At 35.4% G+C, this 24,693-nt stretch overlaps 4 protein-coding genes and 1 long non-coding RNA gene across 7 annotated transcripts; 3 read left to right on the forward strand and 2 right to left on the reverse strand.

Moving 5' to 3' along the window:
- Positions 1-529: 529 nt before the first annotated feature.
- LOC147567621 (uncharacterized) lies at positions 530-4,380 on the reverse strand. Of its 3 annotated transcripts, none has more exons than XM_086654224.1 (4): positions 4,192-4,380; positions 3,930-4,012; positions 1,583-1,948; positions 530-1,499 (listed from the first exon to the last, which is right to left on the reverse strand). In XM_086654224.1, the coding sequence occupies exons 3-4, from the start codon at positions 1,889-1,891 to the stop codon at positions 795-797; spliced, it is 1,014 nt and encodes a 337-aa protein (XP_086510350.1). In that variant the 5' UTR covers positions 1,892-1,948; positions 3,930-4,012; positions 4,192-4,380; the 3' UTR covers positions 530-794. The 3 variants fall into 3 exon arrangements, with proteins under 3 accessions (XP_086510350.1, XP_086510349.1, XP_086510351.1); XM_086654223.1 differs by having other exon boundaries at positions 4,097-4,372; XM_086654225.1 differs by lacking the exons at positions 3,930-4,012; positions 4,192-4,380 and adding an exon at positions 2,415-2,520 and having other exon boundaries at positions 1,583-1,893.
- Positions 4,381-11,036: 6,656 nt separating this feature from the next.
- Positions 11,037-12,158, forward strand: LOC147567622 (protein FAR-RED IMPAIRED RESPONSE 1-like). The gene has a single exon (XM_086657452.1). It carries the CDS (start codon positions 11,037-11,039, stop codon positions 12,156-12,158), a length of 1,122 nt encoding a protein of 373 aa, XP_086513578.1.
- LOC147567623 (uncharacterized) lies at positions 11,107-13,942 on the forward strand. The gene is made up of 4 exons (XR_015237832.1): positions 11,107-13,206; positions 13,293-13,424; positions 13,537-13,611; positions 13,698-13,942. It is a non-coding gene; the product is annotated as an uncharacterized LOC147567623 (long non-coding RNA).
- Positions 12,227-13,228, forward strand: LOC147567624 (protein FAR1-RELATED SEQUENCE 1-like). The gene has a single exon (XM_086657453.1). It carries the CDS (start codon positions 12,227-12,229, stop codon positions 13,226-13,228), a length of 1,002 nt encoding a protein of 333 aa, XP_086513579.1.
- A 7,288-nt stretch (positions 13,943-21,230) lies between the features above and the next one.
- On the reverse strand, positions 21,231-22,756 carry LOC147567625 (uncharacterized). The gene is made up of 3 exons (XM_086657454.1): positions 22,481-22,756; positions 21,602-21,764; positions 21,231-21,541 (listed from the first exon to the last, which is right to left on the reverse strand). The coding sequence occupies exons 1-3, from the start codon at positions 22,754-22,756 to the stop codon at positions 21,231-21,233; spliced, it is 750 nt and encodes a 249-aa protein (XP_086513580.1).
- Positions 22,757-24,693: the final 1,937 nt, after the last annotated feature.

A 24,693-nucleotide genomic window follows, 5' to 3' on the forward strand; every position in this document is an offset into this window, starting at 1 on the left:
AATTTTCACTAATGGTGTGTTTGGATGGCGGAATCATGAATCCGCGGATTCATGAGTCCTTAGGATTCATGATTCCACGGATTCATGAATCCAAGTAATATATTTTGGCTTGTTTGGCAACTAAGAATTCTGTAATTTATTATTATTTGAGTATTTTTAAATGTCTTTAGAAAAAAATATGAATTTTGAAAAAAATAATGATTTTGAAAAAAAATAATGATTTTGTAGAAGGAAATATTTTTTTTTTAATTTTAAGTGTGAAATTTAGGTTCATTAATCCAAAATCCTAGCAAATCCTAAGGGGTAGGGTGGGATTTTGGTCCAATACAAATTTTGGAATTAGGAATCCTTAGGATTCAAGAGTCCTAGGATTCTTGGTAGCCAAACAGACCAAGGATTCATGATTCCTACCAAATTCCACTTTTAATAGGAATCCTACTTAGGAATCCTGCAACCAAACACACCATAAATCTCCTTGTGTTATGAAGTCTAAAGACAACTTTAAAAATTCTACAAAATCACTATCTAACTCAACAAATTTTATTTTATCATTTTTAACTCCTATTCTTAAAATAAAATCAGATTATATATTACCACAATTAATCTATTAAAATGCTAATTAGATTACAAGACTTAATTCTATTAATAAAGACTTAATACTAAGACACAACATTTTACTAAAACTACAAATTCAAACTACTTCTCTAGTACTAGAGTAAACAATCGCCTCCATAACCACGTTTGCACAGTTTAACAAAAAAAAAATCACGTTTGCACCCACCGATGTAGCCACCTCATTTTTCAGCTACGGACGTACCACCAAACTCACCACCATACCCACCTGGACCACCTCCATGTTGGTTAATGTTATTGGAATTATTAGGATTAACATCAGATGATGTACCACCTCTTCTAATATTTCTTCTCGTTAAAAGTATTTCTTGTTGTTCAATTCGAAAGTATTCACGTTGTACCGGATTTCTAATAGAATCGATATCCATTTGCATAACGGTATACTCCATCTTTTTGCGTTCATTTTCAATTTTTTTCCGTTCATTTATAGCTTTTACCATTTCAAGTTGATGTTCGTTCTCAAAAATTTTATCTTCTTGGGCATACCTTTCATGTCTTTCTGTCTCGTCCATTTTCAGAATCTCAACGACTTCATCGCCCTGATTGTGAATCGGAGAAAGTTCTCTAAATTTTTCTTCATCCTCCCTATTTCTCGTCTTCTCTTTCTTTCTTCCAGTTGGTCGACTAGAGTCATCTGTTGATGTTTGGTTATCATCTGCATCAAGATTAACAAAGAATGCTGACCTAGGAGAACTAGATGTAGGCGTTCCTAACTGAGTTCCATCAGACGAATACGGAATAATTCTTCTTTTTCGACCAGCCACGGCAAAATTTTCACAATCTTTTAGTATAGGCCATACATGATCATACTGGAACACTTTTTTCCCATCTACATCTTGTCGGAACAACTCTCTTGCTTGTGTTAGCTACAAGGTTAAAAAAAATTAAATTAAATGTATTAAGTATATTTTTTTCACTTTTTTTGTAATATATATGTAAATGTACTTACAGTGTCTAGCTCATTAGTACCACTCTGACTTCGATTTTCAATTTGCCGGACACATCTTCGAAATTTAGAAACAGCTTTAGTGATCAGAGCCCAACGACTTTGTAAAGACCTATCTGTTCTGCATAACCCACCAGATATTTCCATCTCGGCATTAAATTCTTTAGCAATACGAGCCCATAATTGATCTTTGCTTTGATTCATGCCCGATATTGAATCTTGAGATGCCCCAAGATACTTTGTACTTAAAATTATATCGTCATTAGTTGAGAAGGATTTTTGGCGGGATACGTTGTTGTTTTTGTTTGTCATGTCTTCAAAAGTTTTATGCACGAGTAACTTCTCTGACTATATTGGCTTTTAATTCTCCTAAAAGTAATATGGTATAAACAAAATGACATAAGAGAACCATCCTAATGTGCAAGCAAAAAATTCAAAGTTCCAGCAAATTCTAAGGAATATATACATACACATAACCTAATTTCAAGCAGATAACTAATAGACATAATACATAATCTAGTTTTCAAAGGTACAACTTTGGATAATATCAACACAGATTATACAGAAGGTTAACTTTGGATAATATCAACACAAATTTTCTTGTATGTAATATGATTTTTAGTATGAAACTTGATTCGATTGCAAACTTATCTTTACTAGTAGGTATTTAGGGTTCAAATGTATGAAATTAGGACCCACCAATGTACTCTTTAGTTGGCCTATATTAATATATCCAATTTTTATCCATCTGAAAAATAAAATCATGGCTGAAATGTCAAAACAATGTAATGTTCAAACGAAAAACGAGAAAAGAAGTGGAGAAAAGAAGCTTTACCTTGAAGTTTTATGATGGAGGAAAAAGATGACTGTTAGTGTTTGTCGGTTCTTCTTCATTATATTTACTGTTTTTGATCGATAAGGGCTGACGGAATAGAGAGGAAAACAAATTTCGATTTTACAGAACAAGCTGTTGCTGCTATAGCAGCAGCAGACCCAAGCTGCAACTGCTGCTATTGGCAGCAGCAACAGAAACCGAGCTGCTGCTATATAGCAGCAGCAGAACCAATTGGATGGTTAGAGAACAGGTTCAGGTCTCTCCATCAAACTCTTTTTCGCTCGCAATAAAGAACTTTCATGACTCTTAACATTTCTCGTTGTCAAGAAAGATGCAGGTAGCATCTACAGCTCGGGTCAACCACTTTTTTCCCTTTATGGTTTCGTATCTCAACAAGTGGAATGACACCCAGATCGAGGGCTGTAATTCCTTTGGGGTTATCATTTGGTAGAATTATCCTACATAAATAATAAGTTACGGATTAGATTGTCAATGAGATTGATTTCGATTCTTTATCACTTTGTCTTACAGTGTATAATCTGGGATTGATCCAATGTTTTGGTTGTCCATTTAGCAATCTAATTTTACTCAAACTATTCTGTCTTCCATTGTCTATGGAGAGTCTATTGCTGGTTTTGTCCACATGATTTCTAGTGTCCATCCTTTTAACCCTTCAATGGAGAATTTCGATTACTTGTTCAAGCTGCTGACGTGTTGTATCTTAAGAGACAAATTTGATTGACTAGAGTCTTTATGCTCTCGAGAATATTTTAGATGTCCGAAAGTTGCTGCCTTACTCAAACTTGAAGTTAAGGGTAGGCGTCAAAGTTCAAATTGAGTAAGTGGCTACCCAAGTTATGGAAAGGCACTAACATAAAAACATGTTGTCCCTTCATTCCTAGATTTAGATAAACATGAGACAAGTTCCGAGACACAGACTACCTAAGTTTTTCTCCATCTCACTTATCTCGACGACAACCCTACCCGAACATCCTAGTTAATATTCAGGACTACTTTGTTTAATTTAGCAGTACATTTCCTGTAAAGTCAGTTTTTCTGCCATAGTCTTAACTATTCTTATGATGCAGTTTTAGTAGTTTTTATCGTTAACTGTGATTTTTAATAAGTTAAATAAGAACAAGTTCAGATTGCTTAGTGATTTTATATTTATATATCAGATGGCTATAACAAAAGAGGTGTTGGGAGTTATGGATTTCTCATATGCCTATCAATCATTATTCACAGACATTTGATCAGACACTTGATGAGCATCTTCAAACCAATATGGTATAACACGAGAAACATCTCATTGTGCAGGCACAAATTCTAAGTCCAATCAAATTCAAGAGACTATATATATATATATATATATATATATATATATATAACCTAATTTCAGGCAAATAACTTGTGTAAATTGATAGAACTGACCCTAAAATTGACCGAACTGCACAAAATTAGAGTTCTAAACCTGCTGTTAGAAGGTGAAAATTGATGGAAAGTGATGGAACTAACCTGGATTTGTGCTGTAGCAGCAGCCAAAGCCTGGTATTAAAGAATCGAGTTCAAGGGTGTTGAAGATGATCATGGAAATAAACCTAAAATTGATTGAATTGCCCAAAATTAGAGTTTCTAAACCTGCCGTTAGAAGGTCAAATTGATGGAATAGTGTAGAAACAAACCAGGATTTGTGCAGCAGCCCGAGCCTAGAAGTGAAGATTGGAAGTCAATGGCGTTCAAATGTGATAATGAGAAACCCTAAATCTGATTAACTAACCTGAAGTCGTGAGATGATGGATGAGAAATCGACTAGGTTTCCTTTTGACAGTGGGACCTGAGATTTCTGCCAAAAAAAATTAAGAGGGAACTTTCCCCCAAAATTTTCAAATTGGAGATGGGAATTTGTTCGGTTCCCGGGTTTAGAAAAAAAATCTGACCCTAATAAGTAATAGTAACACTTCTCATCAAAAAAAAATATATATAAAGTTGAAATAATGTTTTTTTTTTTTTTTTTTTGTTGAAAGAAATTAGGTTGTAGATGGTAATATATTGTGTAACGGGTATCCGATTGTAAGATTTAGGAAAATGTGTTTTCGAAACTGTAATTTTATGTGGTGTATTGAAATAATTGTGTAAGTGGGTAAGGAATCTGTCAGATTGTAAGACATCAAGAAATGTTTTTTCTCGAAACCTGTAATTTTATATGGTGGAATGAAATAAATTGTGTAAGTGAGCAAAGAATTTGTCATATTGTAAGACTTCGGTAGACATTTTTTTTCTGAACTGTAATGTTATGTGGTGGATTGAATAAATTGTGCAAGTGGGTAAGGAATCTTTCATATTGTAAAACTTTGGTAGACGTTTTTTTTCGTTGTCTTACCGCGGTTGCTGGCACAGAGTTAGCCGATGCTTATTCCCTAGATATCGTCATTACTTCTTCTCCAGAAAAAGAAGTTCACGACCCGTGGGCCTTCTACTTCCACGCAGCATTGCTCTGTCAGGCTTTCGTCCATCGCGGAAAATACTGATTTTTTTTCTGATCTTTCGATAAAAAGATTCATTTTCTTCATAAAAATAGGAGGTGGTGACACACATGCTACAATGGTCGGGACAAAGGCTTGCGGTCCAGCGAGGGTGAGCTAACCCCAAAAACCCGTCCTCAGTTCGGATTTTAGGTTGCAACTCGCTTGCATGAAGCCAGAATCGCTAGTAATCGTCGGTCAGCCATACGGCGGTGAATTCGTTCCCAAGCCTTGTACACACCGCCCGTCACACTATGGGAGTTGGCCATGCCCAAAGCGTTTGGGAAAGATGAATCGATCCCGAAAAAGAATCCATTGATTCTCTCCCAATTGGTTGGGTCTGAGGTGCGAGGATTTACTTCGCGGGCGAGGTCTTTGGTTCAAGTCCAGGACACCCAATATACACCTTGCATGCAGATAGTATCATAAAATGAAAATTGAGTCTATCCAATTTTCATCGATCTCAATGGAAAATCTTAGATCTAAATACTATGTATGAATGGTATGAACTGCCTAAACAAGAATTCTTGAACGGCGAAAAACCAGAGCCTATTACTCACTACATCAAAAAATTTGCATGGTTGTCGTAAGCTCGTGCCATAAGGTGTTGGATTAAGTCCCAACAACGAACCCACAGCAGAAGGCATTCTGCCTAATAAGGTAAATACTTCAGACCCCGCTTGGACGAAACGGGGAATATTGTCGATAAATAGAAGGGTAACCATACATGAAAAGGGAATAATTTTGTAATAAGTGGATAAGAAATCTGTTAGATTGTAAGATTTTGGAGACTTTTTTTTTAACTAGAAATTTATATGGTGGATTTAAATAAACTGTGTAAGTGGGTAAGTGGGTAAGGAATCTGTCAGATTGTAAGACTCCGGGAAACGTTTTCTCGAAAACTATAATTTTATGTGGTGGATTGAAATAAGTTGTGTAAGTGGGTAAGGAATATATCAAATTGTACGACTTTGAGAACGTTTTTTTTTTCCAAAAAACTGTAATTTTATGTGGTGGATTGAAATAAATTATGTAAGTGGGTAAGAAATCTGTCAGATTGTAAGACTTTGTTAGACGTTTCTTTTCGATACTGTAATTTTATATTGTGGATTTAAATAATTATGTAATTAGGTAAGGAATTTGTCAGATTGTAAGATTTCATGAGACTTTTTTTCGAAAAGAAAAATTATGTGGTGGATTGAAATCAGTTGAGTCATTTGATAAGGAATTTCACATTGTAAGACTTCGCTAGACATTTCTTTAAATTGTAATTTTATGTGGCGCATTGAAATAAACAGTGTAAGTAGGTAAGGAATCTAACCTATTGTAAGTCTTCAAGAGACACCTTTTTCTTAAATTGTAATTTTATGTGGTTGATTGAAATAAATTTTGTAAGTGGTAATGGAATTTTTCAAATTGTAAGACTTCAGGAGACGGTTTTTTAACTGTAATTTTATGTAGCTTTACAATCCATCACGGCTTGTAGCGTAAATCACATACTTCCTCAACACCTTATTTGCAACAAAACAGTGAATTCTTTTGAAGATTCATACTTGCCATAGCTCTAACTCTGAACTTGAAAAATTCGAAAGGCAACTAACTATCGTAGCATATTTCTTTTATAATAACAATGGGATAATACATCGTTTATTAGATGACACGGATGAACCACACCATAAGGGTTCAATTCCTTGACATATGTAACGACTAATCGTGGAAGAGAATAATAACACCATCGACTTTGGAACGACTATTTTGTAGAAACTCCATCACACGGATGTTATGTTCCTTACACGTTTTAGAATGGGGAAGAATATCATCTTCCAGATTTTAAGCCAATTAAAGCCCACGATAAGTATTTTGTTAAAAAAGATACAACAAACAAACTTGAATTATCTGCTTTGTAAAAAACGATGGTTGTTTAATGAATGTTAGTGTATGGATCAGCAACACATGCAAGGGGTGATTATGTAAGAAGTGAGGAATCAGTTGCTACTATTTGTTTAAAAGAAATTGTCATGCAACAATGGAGCTTTTGGGTCATAATCAAGGAATGAAACTTCGGTTTCGGTGGAAACTTCGGTTGATCCAAAAGTGGAAACATTTCGTGGAAACATTTCGGTCAGTGTGAAAGTTTTACAAATCTTTGGAAACGATAGAAATATGATTTGGTTGTTTATAACAAGACTCTTTCACCACTATGAAGCCCATATCGGTCAAAAATAAAAAAAATTAATGGATTTGTAAAATAATTTGTTAGTTAGGGAAGTAATCTGCAATCTCACACTTAGATCGGGGGGTTTAGTTGAATTATTTTAACTTCCACAGTTATTTAAGGGGGTAAATTACTACACCAAACAATTATGTTGACTTAAAAATAAAAATGATGGACCAGAATACACAAAATGATAGTTTTATAGGCGCTTCTCCTAAGTGTTAAAAGCACCTCTTTCCTATTTCACGAATTTTGCCTTGATGGGGTGTTTTTAACACTTCAAATGGGTGCTTTTAAAACTCCTCCACAAAATATAACATTAAGCCACTAGGGTTTCATAGCGATTCTTCTTCTTCTCTGCCGTTGTTTCTCTCTCTAAGACTTCTGCATACGAAGAACACGAATCTCTTCAATTTTCTTCAAGTTCCAATCAAGGAGATAGACAAATATTGTTTCGATAAACCAGATGGAGAAGAAATCGACCAAAAATGTTACTTTTGTTGAATCGATTTGGTAGTTTTCAGTCTGATTTTGAATGTTTTGAAGTTTCAACCGAAATTTCGGTAAATTTCGGACGATATCCTGCTCGAAACATCTGTAAGTAGAGTGTCGTCTACCTAATTTGAAAACCGAAATATTTCGACCATTTGGGTCGAAATATTTCGACATTTCATTCCTTGGTCATAATACTTATGAATGTGTGAGTCCCGTGCTTTTTATTTTCTTTCTCGTCTTTTATAAATTTTGAGTTTCATACGAGGTCTTATTTTCTTCTTAATTTCACGTTACGGTCTTATTTTTATAAAATATTTCGTGTAAGGTCTTTATATCAATTAAATTGACATTATTTTTTTCCGTAATACATACATAAACTAATAAAATAATTTAAATCTATAACTAAAATGAAAATTTAATATTATAATCTATTGGATTTATACTAATATGTTCGAAATAACTACCATAAATATTCTTACTTATACCTTTGTTAGTAACACATAATTAATGTAAGATGAATTATCATCTTCACCACTTTTTGGTGTTATCCAGTGTCGTTGTGGATGTTCTTAACGGACTTCTATGGACTCTGCATTGTACCGAAAAAAGGTGAACATGATAAGTTATTGTCTGAAAGTAACTCAGTTTTTCTCAACATTTATGTCCTTTTTTATACTGAAAAAATGGTTAAGCTAAAAAAAAAAGTGAGGGGGTGCCCTTTTCCTCCTCTACCATCTTCAAATTTCCTACGAAATTTCATAACAGATGATAACATGAACGGTTAGAAAATGGAAATGTCAAATTCTTTTGAGGACAGGTAGATTCTTAAATCTATAAATCTAGGAAATTAGGCATGTTATAAGTTAGTGAAAGTACAATCCAGAAATGTTATTTTTCCCTTTTTCTATCAAAAATGGTTTATCATTCTTTTTATTAATGATCATTCTAAAGTTTGTAGAAGTCGACGCATAGTATATAAGATCTATCTACAAGTTTGTAAAGTAGAAAATGTAGACCAATGGGACATTGAGTCTTGTGTCCGATTCCTCTACAAAATAAAAATATATGCATTAGGCCGAAGACCAAATCTTGTGTTCCTCTTTGTGAAAAAGACATGCTAAATAGATTTAGATATATTTTCATGTTTGAACTCCATATTCATTATTATTTTAACCATCAGCTCCTTATTCAATCTTGTGGAGACCTTTGCAAACTCATGCAACCTAAAGAATCTCGAGAGGTTCAAAAAGCAAAATATGTGTCAATTTACACGTGAACCTTTACAAGCACGTGCATACCTTACTAGTAGTGAACTACAACCTATAAAAGTTTGTTGTTCTTGACAAAAGAAAATCGGGTCACTCTCCATATGTTAAGTCATAAATTTTTCTACTCCAAGTTAAATTCATGGATTTTAACAAAATGCATTTTTACCAAGGTTTCCGACTTAAAACAAAAAAATTAATTCTTAGCACATGATAGGGGAACCAATTAATTTGGCAAGAATTTCCTCCCACATTTCAACTAAAAAAATATTTCCTCCCATTTTTCCAAAAAATATAAAGGATTAATTCTATTATGCTACCTGAAGTTAGCGAACACACCAAAATAATCCCCTAAAGATAACCATCAAAGTAACGGTCTACACCACATTTCCAACATTTAAGTTAACTTCAGACTTTCCTTTTTTTTTTTACTCTTTATTTTGAATTCATTTACTTTTCTTATCCTTGGCTAAACCTTATCACAAATGGTTTGCTGGTTATTGGCGTGTTTGTCTCTCTCCGTATCTCTCTTTCTCTTTCCCTTTCTTATATCTATTCTCTATTGAGCGCGACTAAGGACACCTAACATTTGTACTATAAGCAGACAACTCTATTAGCATCCACATTATGGTAACTAATGATCAAAGACTTTATAGTAATTAATGATCTCTTTCTCTAGATCTCTATCTTCAATAACATTCGGAAAAAACTTTCTCTTTCGTTCCTCTTTATTTCTCCTTTATAATGTTTTAGATTGATCCCAATAGACCTTTCTCTCTTGTTTCCTTTCCATTCTTCTTCATCTAAATGTCAGACGAAATCAATAACTCAATTTTATGAAAGAAAATAAAAATAGAAAACTGAAAGTTTTGACTTTGTAGATAAAATGAAAAAGGTTAAAAGGAGCCGAAGAAATATAAAGTCTTGACAATCGAGACTCTTATATAAGAAGGACATTTTTGTAGCAAAACAAAGAACAAAAAGTCTATTGAGGGCGAATTGGAGTCCGACTTTGGTCCGTCTTGATGACGTGGCACCTCACGTCATCAAGACAGACTATTCCCATGATTTTGTGTTTAAGAAAATAGAGATATTCAACTTAGGTCCTTCAAGAGTTTGAGTAACTGACGTGATACCCCTATGGTATTATCCCCATCAAAAACCGTTCAAACCATTCATTGATCAGGATCTTTTCTTGACTAGGGCAATATATTGCCCTAGTTTAAGTAACCCAAAGCTCCAACTTCTTCTCTCTCTCTCCCGTCTGATATCTTCTTCCTCCCAATTGAAGAAGACAAAGATCATTGGATCTATTTTCTATCCTACAATTGTATTCATCTTCCTATTTAATCATCAAAAAATCTGGTAAATCAATTTTGTATTCAGTTTTCTCACTTAATCTTCACTTTTTTTTTGAAGATTATTATTATTATTATATTTTGCATATATTGTATCAATTGCACAAAACTTTTTTTTGTTAAGGACAATTGCACAAAACTTGGTCTAATCAAATTGATGCACTCAACAAAAATGGATAGTAACATTGTTTGCTAGAAGTAGATATTAGCAATCATAGAATAAATAATGGGTACTGCAATCCCTTATTGTTCCACTTGAGTACCCCATTGCAGTGTAATTTAATCATGGCTGCTAAAATTTTATACTCAGAGTTATTTGTAATTGAGTTTGAACCAAAAAAAAGATTCACGAGTTAGCCTATTCAAGATTTTACTTATCTTTTATGATTGGTATGACTATTTTCCTTTCTTTGTATACTTATTTAGTACAATTCATATTTGTTATAATTTTACTATTTTTAAGATCTAATTATGGTTTCTTCTCATTCTTTAGGTTATTTTGTCTGATTGTTTCCTTCATAATGACTTATTGAGATTCATATTTCATCTTAATATGTTTTATATTGGTTTAACCTAGTAAGTATCCCACTCAAAGTTCGAAAAACAAATTAGATTGTCAGTAACTTATAGTTTTTAGCAACATCTAGTGAACTATAAATACAAACATAAGCATTAGTTATTAATGAAATGTAGGAGGTACAAGTTGCTTTACAAGTTTTAGTGAATATTTTCTAAAATTTTGTTGTATTCTCTTGCGATGTGAATTTATGTTTGGTTATGTTATGTTAAATATAAAAGTGTATCCTAATAATGATGACACTGACGCTTGTGAGTTAGTGTCCGAGGGGGAACCAAAAGAAGATGTTGCAGGGGAAGAAAAAGATGATCAAAATATAGAAGTGCCTACAAATGGAATGGAATTCAGTAGTGTTGAAGAATTTTATGATTATTGTATTCGTTATGCTAGAAAAGTTGGATTTCCGGTGAGAAAGAAATCTTCGAAAAAAATTGATGGGGTTTTAAGATATACATCAATAGCATGTGGAAGAGGTGATAAGAATAAATCTCAACGAAATAATCTAGTTCGACCACAACCTACTATTAAAAAAGGGTGTAAAGTTAAAATTTGGGCTAAGGTAGAAGATAATGGAAAATGGACTATTACTGTCGTCCGTCTTGATCACAATCACGATCTTAGCCCTGGAAAAGCCAGTTATTATAGATGTAATAGGTCGATAAAGCCACATATTAAAAGACAACTTGAAATCTCGGACTTAGTAGGGATTAGAGTTAACCAAAGCTATCGACAACACGTGGTTGCAGCCGGTGGACATGAGAATATGACATTTCTAGAAAAAGATGCAAGGAATTACATAGAAAAGGTGAGGAGGTTACGTCTTGGTGAAGGTGACAGTGCGACAATCCAACAATACTTTCTCAGCATGCGAAGATTAAATAACGGGTTTGTATTCAGTATAGATTTAGATGAGGATGGTTGCTTACGTAATGTCTTTTGTGCAGACAGAATGAGTAGAGAGGCATATAAAGAATTTGGAGACGTTGTGACATTCGATACCACTTATCTTACAAATAAATATGGTCTTCCTTTTGCTCCTTTTGTCGGTGTTAACCATCATGGGCATTCCATTCTACTTGGATCTGCATTATTATCTTATGAAGACAATGAATCTTTTATGTGGTTATATAAGACATGGTTTTCTTGTATGGATGGTCGTGCTCCGATCGGCATTATTACCGACCAAGATAAAGCTATGAAAATTGCTATTGAGGAAATATTTCCTACTACAAGACATCGGTTGTGTATTTGGCATATAATGAAGAAGATTCCTTTAAGATTTGGTAGCCATGTAAGCAGTTTCACTCTATAAGCTCTGAGCTTCATGATGTTATATACAATACATTTAGTCCGGAAGAATTTCAAAGTGAGTGGAGAGGTATGGTAGAGAAATATGAATTGAAAGATAACACTTGGTTGAATGATCTCTATGCTGAAACAGAACGATGGGTTCCCGCGTATGTGAAAAGATATTTTTGGGCAGGAATGTCTAGTACTCAACGTAGTGAAGGCATGAATGCTTCTTTTGATGGATATGTAAACTCTAAAACCACATTAAAGCTTTTCGTTGAGCAATACAATGTTGCTTTAAGAGACAAGATTGAAAAAGTATCTAAAGCAGATTTCTTGTCATATACGTTTGAGCTTGAATGTGTGACTCCTTTTGACATTGAAATACAAATTAAAAGTGTATACACACTTGAAAAATTTAAGGAGTTTCAAAAGGAAATGATTGGAAAATTGTCATGTTCCTTGGACTTTGAACAAGTTATAGAATCTGGTGAAGTTTCTGAATATGTCGTTGTAGAGTGGAAGAAGAATATTCGTGGAAAAAATAAAAAATATACTTTCAACGTTTCATATCATCCGGGTACATGTGACATAAAGTATGAATGTACTTTATTTGAGTTCAGAGGAATATTGTGTCGACACTCACTTGTGGTTTTATGTCGAAATGAAGTAGAGGCGATCCCCGATAAATATATTCTAAGGAGATCGAGAAAAGATGTGAGAAGGTGTCACACCAAGATTAGTAAGAACTATGGGATTTGGGATACTAAACCTGAGCAACAACGTTATGACATTTTGTGTAATGAGTTCACAGAATTGGCCGATGATGCAGTTGTCGATGAAAAAGGTTTCTCTCATTTACGACAATGGATGAAGGAATATAAGTTGAACAAAAATGTCATGAAACATCTACTAGTAAAGTTAAAGACTCGGGATCCAGGAGATCGAGTTATATTGTTGACTGTGAAGCCAATGCACGACCTGACATCCGTGATCCCGTGTATTCTAAATCAAAAGGGCGTCCTCGAGAAAAAAGACTACAAAAGAAGATTTACAGGCCTCGAAAGAAGGTATAGTGACTTACAATTTTAAAATTTTCATTTATGTTATATTCAATAATCATTATTTAATAACTTGTTACTTTATATGTTTATAGTGTACAATCTCTCCAATGGCAACAAGTGATCCCATGCCAACAAATGATCCAGTTCAGATATTTAACCCGATGCCTATTCAAGAAAGTGTTACGAATATTGGATGTACCTATAGACCAAATGATCAACAAGTGGTAATTTCTATCGTTTTTTTATATATTTTTTAGTTCATCATGATAATTAAATCCCGTAATGATATTATTTATTGTTATATGTGATCCCGTGTTCACATGTGATGCGGTTCAGATATTTGACCCGATGCCTACTCAACAAAGTATTATGAATTTTGGTTGTAACTCCACACCAAATTATCAACAAGTGGTAATTTCTACCGCTTTTCTATATATTTCTTACTTCACCATGATAATTAAATCTCGTAACAATTTTGTTTGTTGTTATATGTGCAGTCTAATATGGAGTTGTTGATGGGAGTTTATCGTCCTGACTATAATTATAATGAGGATTTGTCTTTAGATTCTAGCTTTAATGCATTAGAGAGTTAGACTTCGGTTCAATTTATTCTTTAAGTTTTATAATATTTAGATGGAGACAGTCGATTCAATTTATTACTTGGTTCAATTCACTTTCATTATTTTAGTTGACATTTAGATATACAAGTTTTCTTATTGAATAATTAGCTGGTTCAAATTGATGTTCATTCATTTTAGTTTGGTTCGATTTAGTGGGCAATATAGAAGAATTAAGTTGACTTACCATTACACTTATTAAATTGTCACCAAGCAGGGACTTCTACAATTGCTTGGGAACCTACATGTAGGGTGATATTTGAATTAGATGATAGTCACTGTAACATTTTGTTTCAATCGCATGGTCTACATTCTCTCTTTTCTTTCTTTTGCTCAAGAAAGTCTTGGATCTTATTAGGAGTTATGAACCTTGTATTTTGAAGTATCGGTTATTTTTAATATGTACAAGATAGTAGATGTTTATGTCTAAATTGGATGTTCATTATCCATGTATTTATGTACATGAATTGTTAGCAATTTTTGATATCAATAGAAATAAAAGTAAATTAACAGTAGAATGGTGAGCTATTTCAAAATTCTACTAGAAGTCAGATATAATAATGACTAAAACAAATAAATTTACTAGATCATTTACAAATATGCTGAAATTTGATATATTTTCTCTATATGCCCAAATATGTGAACACATAACTTGGATACACAAATCAACCCCAATTATATCGATTATATCGGTTGAGTTTATGAAAAATTGTCTAGACACCGAGAAAAGATGTAACAAATCATCCCGAAAAGAAATTGGAGCTATAGATTACTTAAACAAGGGAAAAATAGACCCTCTAATTTTTGGTAGTTAAGTAAATAAAGAACCCTTTCAACAACAGGGAATAGTAAAAAAAGAACCATGGCACAAAAAAAAAACAAAGAACCAGGGCAAAAGGTGACCCTCAAATATATTGCCCTAGGTCAAGAAAAGATCCTGATCATTGAATGGTTTGAACGGTTTTTTATGGGGAGAATATGATGTGGCGTGAAAATGTCACATTTAGATCACTTAACTTTGATGAGTTAGCTCTTTCCGGGTTTTATTTCTAATTGTTTATGTGTTTTTATTGCTAGTTTGTTTATTTGGAGTTTGGTGTTAAATTCGGAATAAAGAGAGCGAATTATCACATTTTCATCTTATGCGGCAAAAGGAAAGAAAAGAGCACCAAAGGTATTTTGGTCATTTTGTTCAAAATCAGAAGTCAAACAACAAGTGGACTCAGTGACGAGTCCGACGATGAAAAAGGAAGTCGATTCGGAGTTTGGACGGAGAAGTTGTGAATGAAAGAAGCCGAGGTTCGGTCTTGAAACAAGGATTTTATGAAGGCACCCCCCTTGGTTCAAAATGTAGAGACAAGATGAAGACACCCCCTTGTTTTAGAAAGAAGCCCAACCCTAAGAGCCCAAAGAGGAAGGGAATAATAGAGATTCTATGGGCACCCTTTTTGGTCCAGGTCAAGAGTCTTTAATGATGGACAAAGTCAAGGGTTTGAAGTAGTCTAAAGGAGTCTTGGTCATCATCTTCTACAAGACACAACAAGTTAGTGAGAGAGAGCCTAGGGTTTCAAGTTTTTCTTTGTTCTTCATCAAGAAAGTTAGAGAGAAGAAGCTTGAAGGAGAGAAAAAAAGAGAAGGAAGAAGGAAGAAGGAGGGTCGGCCAAGCATGGGCCGGCCAACACACTAAGCCGGCCTAGGTTTGGCCGGCCGTAGCAGCTAGGGTGAGCAACAAGCTTTCAAGGCAGCAAGGTTAGCAGCAAGATTAGCAGCTCGGGTGCGCAAATCTTAGCACGGGACGACCTTCATCACCAGCACAGCTCGGGACAACACTGTTCTGGCTGGAACAGCCGAGCAGCAGCTCGGTTTTAAGTTGTAGCTGCTCGAGTTCTCTTTTCCTTGCTCGGGTCGCACGGGACAGCTGCATCCAAGATCGTAAAGGGACGCGCAAAGCTCGGATGTACTTGCAACAACTCGGGACTTGAAGGTCTTGGCCGGATTTCCATCTTTTTGGTCGAACCTCCATCTCCTTGGTCGGAATTTTCTAGGGTTTCTGGCCACTTTTTTGGCCGGGAACCGTAGGGCTTTTACTCCCCATCCTCTTGGCTAGCTACCTATGTTGTTTGATTTGGTTTTTGATTAACATTGGTTAGAGAGAGAAAGCTTGGTGAAGCTTTAATGTTGGTTTGTGATAAATGGAGAAGATGATGGTGGTCGCTATGGGGAGATCTGATTTTTGCTCAGGGACACCCATTATGCACGGTTAAGGGGAAATCTAGAAATTTGCTAAGGGGAGATCAGCTGAACCTTAACTACTCAATTTTTCCGACGAAGCTAGCCTTGAACCACATCGAAAAAGCGGGATTTTTCCTCTTCTTGTCATTTATTATTCATTCAACATTTTAGCTAACTCTCGTGTGTCGTGAATGAGATGAAATGTGATGAATTTGTGATTATCTATGTGATGATTTAATGTTTTGATAATAAATTGATGTTTTCTTATTTTGATTACTTGTTTCATGTGTCTTATCAAGTACTTCGCATAGTTAATCGATTAGGCAAAGTGATCGATATCGATCGTAGTCTAGATTCAAAGTTCATGCGTCTTGTCATGCACTTCACATAGCTAGGCGGCCAGACGACATTTTTCATGATTCGGTTTTAATCGTTTAGGAAGTTTGTTTGACTAAGTATTATCTCCGGACATACGTAGTGCTTATGAACATCCACCTTAGAAATCAAGACTAGGTTTGCATCAATTCATTCGATTGGACCGTACATAGTTGTAGGTTCACCACATTGGATTCCCGGACTTTGACACCTCTCTTGTTGTTCCCCGACTCTCGTTCCTCCAAATCTCTCTCGTCCATTTACTTTGCTTGTTTATTTGTTTTATTGGTTTCATTCTTTATGGCCTAGGACTATAAGAAGTTGGGATGAAATGACTAGGGTGTTTTTGAAAATGTTCTTTCCCACTCATCGAACCACCACCTTAAGAAGAGAAATTATGAACTTTGAGCAAGACAAAGAGGAGACCTTCTTTAGGTGTTGGGAGAGATTTAAAGACCTCCTTATCTCATGTTCACATCATAATTACAAAACATGGAGGGTCGTCGGGTCCTTTTACGATGGCTTGACCTCCAAAATGAAAGAATTCGTGGAAGTGATGTGCAACGGAGAGTTTATGAGTAAAAGTCTTAATAAGGCTTCGGAGTATCTCGACCTATTAGGGGAAAAGGCCCAAGATTGGGACACGCCCGTTAACAGTGACTGAGATATAGCCGAAGGAAATCATAACTCAAAAAGAGGCATATGCTTGTTAAAGGAAAATGGGATAGTACATGATAAAATTTTCAACGTGTCTCGGGAAGAATTTATACATATGCATGATGGTGATTTAGTGATTGATAGTGTCTGTAGCATTTGCGCAAGTCGAGAACACCTAGCGGGTGAATGCCCTACTATTTCTCTTTGTCGAGATGTCTCACTAGGATGCACAAATGTCGTAGACACTCATATGAAGCCCATAGGTTCAAGGAGTGATGCCTTTACAAATAATTATAAGAATCTTCAAGAGCCCTTAGTTGGTTTCACTTATGCGTCTCATCATGATAGGACTCTTGAAGAAGCTTCGAAATCATTTTATGAGGTAGAAACTCAGATTGGCCAAAACACCTTGCACACCCTTAAAGAGATGGAAGCAAAATTGAAAGACATCGAGAAAGGAGTTTCACAACCTCAAACTCCAACAAATCCTAAGGGTATAGGTGAGGGTAATACACCTAGTGCTAGTGTTAAATGTGTTACGTTTAGTTCCACTCTCGAAATAGATGAAGAATCTAACTTGGAGACCCCTATGAAGGTAGATATACCCGAGGATCTTACAAATTCTGAGAGAGGAGGTGAACATAACGAGGCTTTAAAGTCGAAATCTGAGCCAAAACCAGTTGATAGACCTAAACCCTCATTCTCTCAACAATTATTCCCTACTTATGATATATATATATATATATATATGCTTGCACCGGTAGTTCAAAGGGGCAATACTATTAATGCTCAAGAGGACCATAACAACATGACTAGTTTGATTCCTGAGTACCAACGCCATTACATTGTTGTGAGACGGTTCTTACTGGTTACATATTTTCTTTGGGTAGACCCCCAAATATTTCGTCTTTTGTTGTATGATTGGTTGGTCTATTGAGAGGTGGGACCTTGATGTTTGTGGGTAGCATCTCTGGAAACCTTCCACGAGACATAACTCATGCTCTTGTGAAAGCGAGAGAATCAACGGCTAGTTGCATAGCTTGATGCAATCGAGTGATCCCGCGTGAGTGGTCATTTTTATATGGTCATGCTTATGCTTTATTCTTATGTTATTTATTGATGTGTTAGGAGTGTTTCTCACTTTGTATACTTTTGGGACGTGGTTCAGTCCAAGTTTGGGGATGGCGATAGCTTATCATCAACTTGGAGCTCGAATACATAAGTCTTGGTAGTATCACTTTTTATCTCCTTCGGTATGGTAATATCTTTCCGTTCTTCTCTTTAACTTTTTGTACCTCTTATACTTTAGTGAACATATGCTTAGAACATTGAGGACAATGTTAGTTTTAAGTTTCGGGATGGGGATACGACCTTTTGGTCGCATGACATCATGAACTTAGATTTCAAAAGACAAGAGGGTTTAACAAATTCTACCAAATTTGAAATTTTTTTGGGTAGATTTGGTATGATTCTAGTGGTATTCTTAAGTATGTTGATGCATATGGCTCTTTCTCGATAAATCTTATGCATGCTCTTAGTCCCTTCATGAATGTTAAGTCCTTTAGTGTTCGTGTGCTATCATGTGAGTATCATCTTAAGGAAGAAGGAACACTTCTAAGTGACCTAAAATAGTCATTAGTGGAGACTTAAACTCATGTGAGATATCTGAGCCTTTTGATTGCCTTTGAGTGTACTCTTCCGCGCTAACTCCGAGTAGAATGAAGAGCTACTCAACTTCGCAACTTTCAATAGAGCTTAAACGATCTCATGAGCTCAACTTCCTTAGCCACTAGGAGTGACATCAGGATAGCGAATAAACCCTACTCTTGTAGTCCATGAAATCCAATAATGGTGTCAACTTTAGGGAAACGGATACTCCACCATCCATTCATCAACTACTCCCGAGAATGAAGGCATGAAAAGTAAAGAAGAAAGAATGTGAAAGCAAAATGTGAAAGTAAAGGTGATTTGTTGAGAATACTAGTTGTATTTTTGTTTTGGTGTTTGGGTGTGTGTGCAAAAAAAAAGATAAGTGAAAAAGAAAGGAAAAAAGAAAAAGAAAGGAAAAAAGAAAGATTTTTTATTTATTTATATGCGTTATTTTGTGTTTGTGTAAGTGTTATGATAATAAAGTATTTATTGCAAGAAGTTAAGTTTAAAGGTTGTTTGAGTGTTCTTTTATCATTGAAGGCGTCGACATTCTCGGGATTTCATCATCTTCCATTCCATCACTTGTATCCGTTTACCTTTAGGAGGCACTATTAGAAGGTAAAGTGGGTGAGAAGAGTGAGTGAGCTTCCCCATTCCGTTAGTGGTTATTTCCATTCCTAAGAGATCATTTCGTTTTAGAACTTGATATCCTCATTTAATTTTTGTAAGTGTTGAGTTTACTTTATTCCATGCTCATATTTGAGAGTAAACCATTAGGATTCGTTTTTGAGTGATTTCATGTTTAAGAGCGTATGACCGTGAGGCCAAAGTCGAGGCGAAATGTGCTATGATAGGAAATAAGGTTTTGTTACTTTAGACTTGGATGATACTCATGATGATGGGAAACTTGCATTTGAGCATGAAACTAATAGTACGGAGATTCTTAGCATGCTTTTGTGTTTATTTGTTTGATTCATATGTTTGACATACTTAAGTCTCTCACTCGTTGATCATCACTTTATTTGCATCGATAGTTGAACTCTTATGTCTTTTGAAAATCTATAACTTTGTGGGTGTATTCACTGGAAACTCTCACGAGACAAAACTCGTCCTTTAGGGGTAACCTAATGGTCCGTTTGATTGGCGTGAAAATATTTGGGTAAGAAAATCGATCTCTTACTCACTAAAGAGAAAATGGATTTCTTACTCTAGGATCAAATTTTAGCTTTTGGTACGACTTCAAAATTTTCTCGAGATATGCAAATTTGAGCGTTTGGTAGGAGTAAGAAATTTGAACACATTTTCTCAAGTTTACTTCTCACCACCAGCTTCAATTGAACCAAAAATATTTTGTTTTGTGGCAAGAGTATTTGGATCCTTATCACACGTCAAATACCCATATTATCATAAGGTGTACTGGTTCGTCAAGATCTTCATGTACTAATATAGTTAGTCTTTGAGCATAATTATTGACATAAGATTGTTTTTAGTCTAAGTTATGAAATTCCGACTTTTAGTCATGTTAACGAGGCCCACGTGTAACTGTCATGTGTGTAAAGAGCGAGGTCTCAAATTTGTAAATGTTCCAAAATCAGGAAGAATACTCGTTATAGGCATTTATTGTATGCTGATATTATGGTGGTTTCAGATTCTTTTTGTAACTTCATTAACTTATCTACTGTTCTATTCACAGTTTATGGAAGATAGTGAGATCCTTGACCTGCTTCAAACATTATTAAGTTTGATAACATCATCACCATGGACGGTGAAGCATGGCTCAGTCCTTACAGTTTCTTCAATACTTGGGCACTATCCTTCCTTGGTTTGCCTATCTCCAGTATTCCCAGCTACTACTGATAATCTCAAAGTTACTCTGAAAGATGAGAAGGTAGATAATTTGAAGATAATTGAGTCTTATTCTTTTGCATTTCTTGATTTCGTGATTGCATTTCTCCGTTTCTTTCGATTTGTAACAATTCCCAGTTTGTTTTAACCCCACCCCAGTGACACACTCCCACCCCACGAACACCACTCCAAACTCCAGTACTCAAACACCACTCCCCCCACCACCACCACAATTGCTTCGAATACGTCACTTCTAAGACCCCAACAATTCACATACTAGTAGTTGTAATTTTGTACCAAGATTAAATATTTGTTATTCAAATCGTGTTTCTTCGATTCTAACATGGATCTTCGAATATGCAGTGATGCGAGTGACGACAGTGAAGATGAGGTTGCTAGTGGCTGAATTTAGATCAAATACTTATATTCATATTCAAGTAGTTTTCAAGTTAATGCTATCAAAATAGCACACCTATCATATGACATTGTCTTGTGCACAAGAAGCTACATAAACGCTTAATACTTGATATTTTAACAACACGTATTCGACCATATGCCTATGCACATAAAGCTACAAAATATATTTTGTATTTCCACCACAAACTGGCACAAAAAGTATCTCATACCTGGGTACTCCTAAATACTTAGAAAGTATTACGACCCAAACCGTATCTTGCACCATTCAAGTTGTTCTACCTCGTCCATCATGAAAAATATTTTTGTCATTGTATCATTTTGCCCAAGAGCTTCAACTAGTTTCACACGTAAGATAGCATCGATATGTGAAATCTTGCGTAGAGACATCAATAATTCTTGGGGGTCAGGCTTCTTATACCTTTCAGCTATATGGTTAGCAATGGTCTTAAAAGAAGTTGTCAATTCGATCATCAATGATTCTTTTTCAACATTGTCTCTTCTGCTTCTTTTTCTTTTCTCCCCGACTTGAACTTGGGAAGTAGGAGAATCTGAGTGAGTTGGTGTAGGTTAGTCATTCGTAACATCATCAATGCCCACTTCTTCAATACTTGGACCATGGATAGGCGTATTAGGCACATCTGATATATCAACTTCAGCTTGTTCGGGTGTCATTGAAAATGTCCCAGTTGCTTGTTCTGCGCCAACTAGTAAAACAATCTCATCCCAGTTTGTTAGGTTCATGTTTCGGTATTTTTGAGCTTGTGGTTGAACCTGTGATAAAAAAAAACAATAGACATGAGAAACTATTTAGTTTTCTTCAAGCAAATATTGATATTTTGCACATAAAAATGAGTGTAGTGTATCTATACATGATTTCTGAAGTGAAACGAAGTTCAAATCACATGGAATGGTTAAAGAAACAGCAGGTCTGATTACCAAAGCAACCCCGACCAAAATGACTGATATTTTGTCAACTATAAAACAACAAGTCTGTAAAAGAATTGATTGATATTTTATCAACAATAAAACACAATTTAGAAAACTATTTCTTCTTAAACAAAAGCAATTTACAGTAGCATTAAGAGAGCCTTCACAAATCAAGCTCCTAAAAGTGCAAATATACTCTTGTTGGAAAGCTGCAACAGCAACTAGCACTTTACATGTGATATTTTCAAAAGGAAGTAGTCCTCATGTGATTTCAACAAAAAAAAAAGTAGTCCTCATGTGATATTTTATCGTATATAAGGAAGCGAATATAGTTGAGGATACTTTTGCCAGATTTCTCATAAACATACTTAGTATGTTTTCTAAGTTCTAATATATAATATCTTTCTATAAAAAAAACTAACATCAACATCTATGTATATTTCAAACATATTTCTTTAACAATACATTATGGATTGGTCAGCCTTGTTGTACACTTAGATGACGTCCTACTAGGTATCAAGCAACAAAGTTATTCAATTCAGATTATATGTCAAACATACCTTGAGATAGTCAGACCAAACGGAATCGTCGGCTTTTAGTGTATGAGTTACTGGACAAATTCCGAATCCGCTAAGATCGATCAATACTTTTACTGCTAAATGATGTGTTCGCCATGTCTTAAGTCGGCTTTGTATATTACCTACTGTAATGTTCATGTCGACTGATTCTTTTATCTTAACACGCATTGCTTGGTATGCAACTACTTTCCATCCATTGTCTCTTTTATTCCCACGGGCAAGTTGCTCAGTTAGAACATCAATCATGAGCCTATCCATTTCATTAGTCCATCGCACTTGTTGTATACCTTTTCCGCTGTCCGCAAAAGGTTTATGGCTTGTTTGGTCTGTATTCGTCGATCACAGCTATCATACATGGAGAAAAAAGATTATATGGTTAAGTTCCATATAATGTAGGCTACATGAGGTCAATCAGACACAAATTTATAATTACTACGCAAATTAGACTCATAGATGAAAAGTACCTACAACAACTCTTTAATCTAAAATTTTGGTATAGAAATTCATTGAGTAAATTTAACAAACATCTCATAAGCACCTTTTGGTCCAGAGATTCATTGAGTAAATTCAACAACTCTTTTTAGTCTAACAAGCATCTAATAATCGAAGTAAATCCAACAAACACCTAATAAGCAACCAAAACCACAAATCTCTTATAAATTCATGAAGTAACTCTGACAAAAACTAGCATAACTGATCACAAATTAGGTTAAATAATTACTAACTTCATGAGTTTGTACGATCATAACAAATCAAAATCTCATAAAAGTACCAACAAATTGATCAAAATGGGTGTACTGCTGAATCAATTTTGATTATTTATGTCAAGAAGACCTAGAAAAAAGGTGTAAAGATGGGTATAACTTACTTGATTTTATCTTCCTTCTCTTGAATCCTTGGTTTACGGATTAAGAGGGAGAGAAAGTGATAAGGGAGACTTAAATTCTTGGAAAAGATCTGAAGATTTAGGAAGAACGAGTGATTTAGGCGGGAGATAGATTGAGTTGTTTTTACGGCAGGAGAGAGAGCGTGAAATGATTGAGTAAGAAAAGTCTTTTCTCATGTTTTTGATGGGAAATTTTTTTAGCCTATTTGCCAACTTTTTTTTCTCAATCAAACGGACCCTAAGGGTTTAAAGGCTTGTTGCATACGCTAAATGCAACCGGGAGTCCTCCGAAAGTGAGCTAGGTTTACTTTATTGTCTTGTATTGTTTGTTTGCTCGAGGACTAGCAAATTCTAAGTTTGGGGATGTTGATGTGGCGTGAAAATGTCACATTTAGGTCACTTAACTTTGATGAGTTAGCTCTTTTCGGGTTTCATTTCTAATTATTTATGTGTTTTTATTGCTAGTTTGTTTATTTGGAGTTTGGTGTTAAATTCGGAATAAACAGAACGAATTATCACACTTTCATCTTATGCGGCAAAAGGAAAGAAAAGAACATCAGGGGTATTTTGATCATTTTGTTCAAAATCATAAGTCAAACAACAAGTGGAGTCAATAACGAGTCCGACCGTGAAAACGGAAGTTGATACGGAGTTCGGACAGAGAAGTTGTGAATGAAAGAAGCCAAGGTTCGGTCTTGAAACAAGGATTCTATGAAGGCACCCCCTTGGTTCTAAATGTAGAGACAAGATGAAGGCACCCCCATGTTTTAGAAAGAAGCCCAACCCCAAGAGCCCAAAGAGGAAGGGAATAACAGAGATTCTATGGGCACCCTTTTTGGTCCAAGTCAAGAGTCTTTAATGATGGACAAAGTCAAGGGTTTGAAGTAGTCTAAAGGGGTCTTGGTCGTCATCTTCTACAAGACACAACAAGTTAGTGAGAGAGAGAGCCTAGGGTTTCAAGTTTTTCTTTGTTCTTCATCAAGAAAGTTAGAGAGAATAAGCTTGAAGGAGAGAAAAAAAGAGAAGGAAGAAGGAGGGCCGGCCAAGCATAGGCCGGCCAACACACTAAGCCGACCTAGCTTTGGCCGGCCGAGTAGCAGCTTGGGTGAGCAACAAGCTTTCAAGGCAGCAAGGTTAGCAACTCGGGTGAGCAAATCTGAGCACGGGACGGCCTTCATCACCAGCACAGCTCGGGACAACACTGTTCTGGCCGGAACAGCCGAGCAACAGCTCGGTTTTAAGTTGTAGCTGCTCGGGTTCTCTTCTCCTTGCTTGGGGCGCACGGGGCAGCTGCATCCAAGGTCGTAAA

The sequence above is a fragment of the Eschscholzia californica genome, unplaced genomic scaffold (assembly GCF_041429995.1).
Source record: "Eschscholzia californica isolate CP2 unplaced genomic scaffold, dmEscCali1.0.p SCAF_1, whole genome shotgun sequence".
Lineage (NCBI taxonomy): Eukaryota > Viridiplantae > Streptophyta > Magnoliopsida > Ranunculales > Papaveraceae > Eschscholzia > Eschscholzia californica.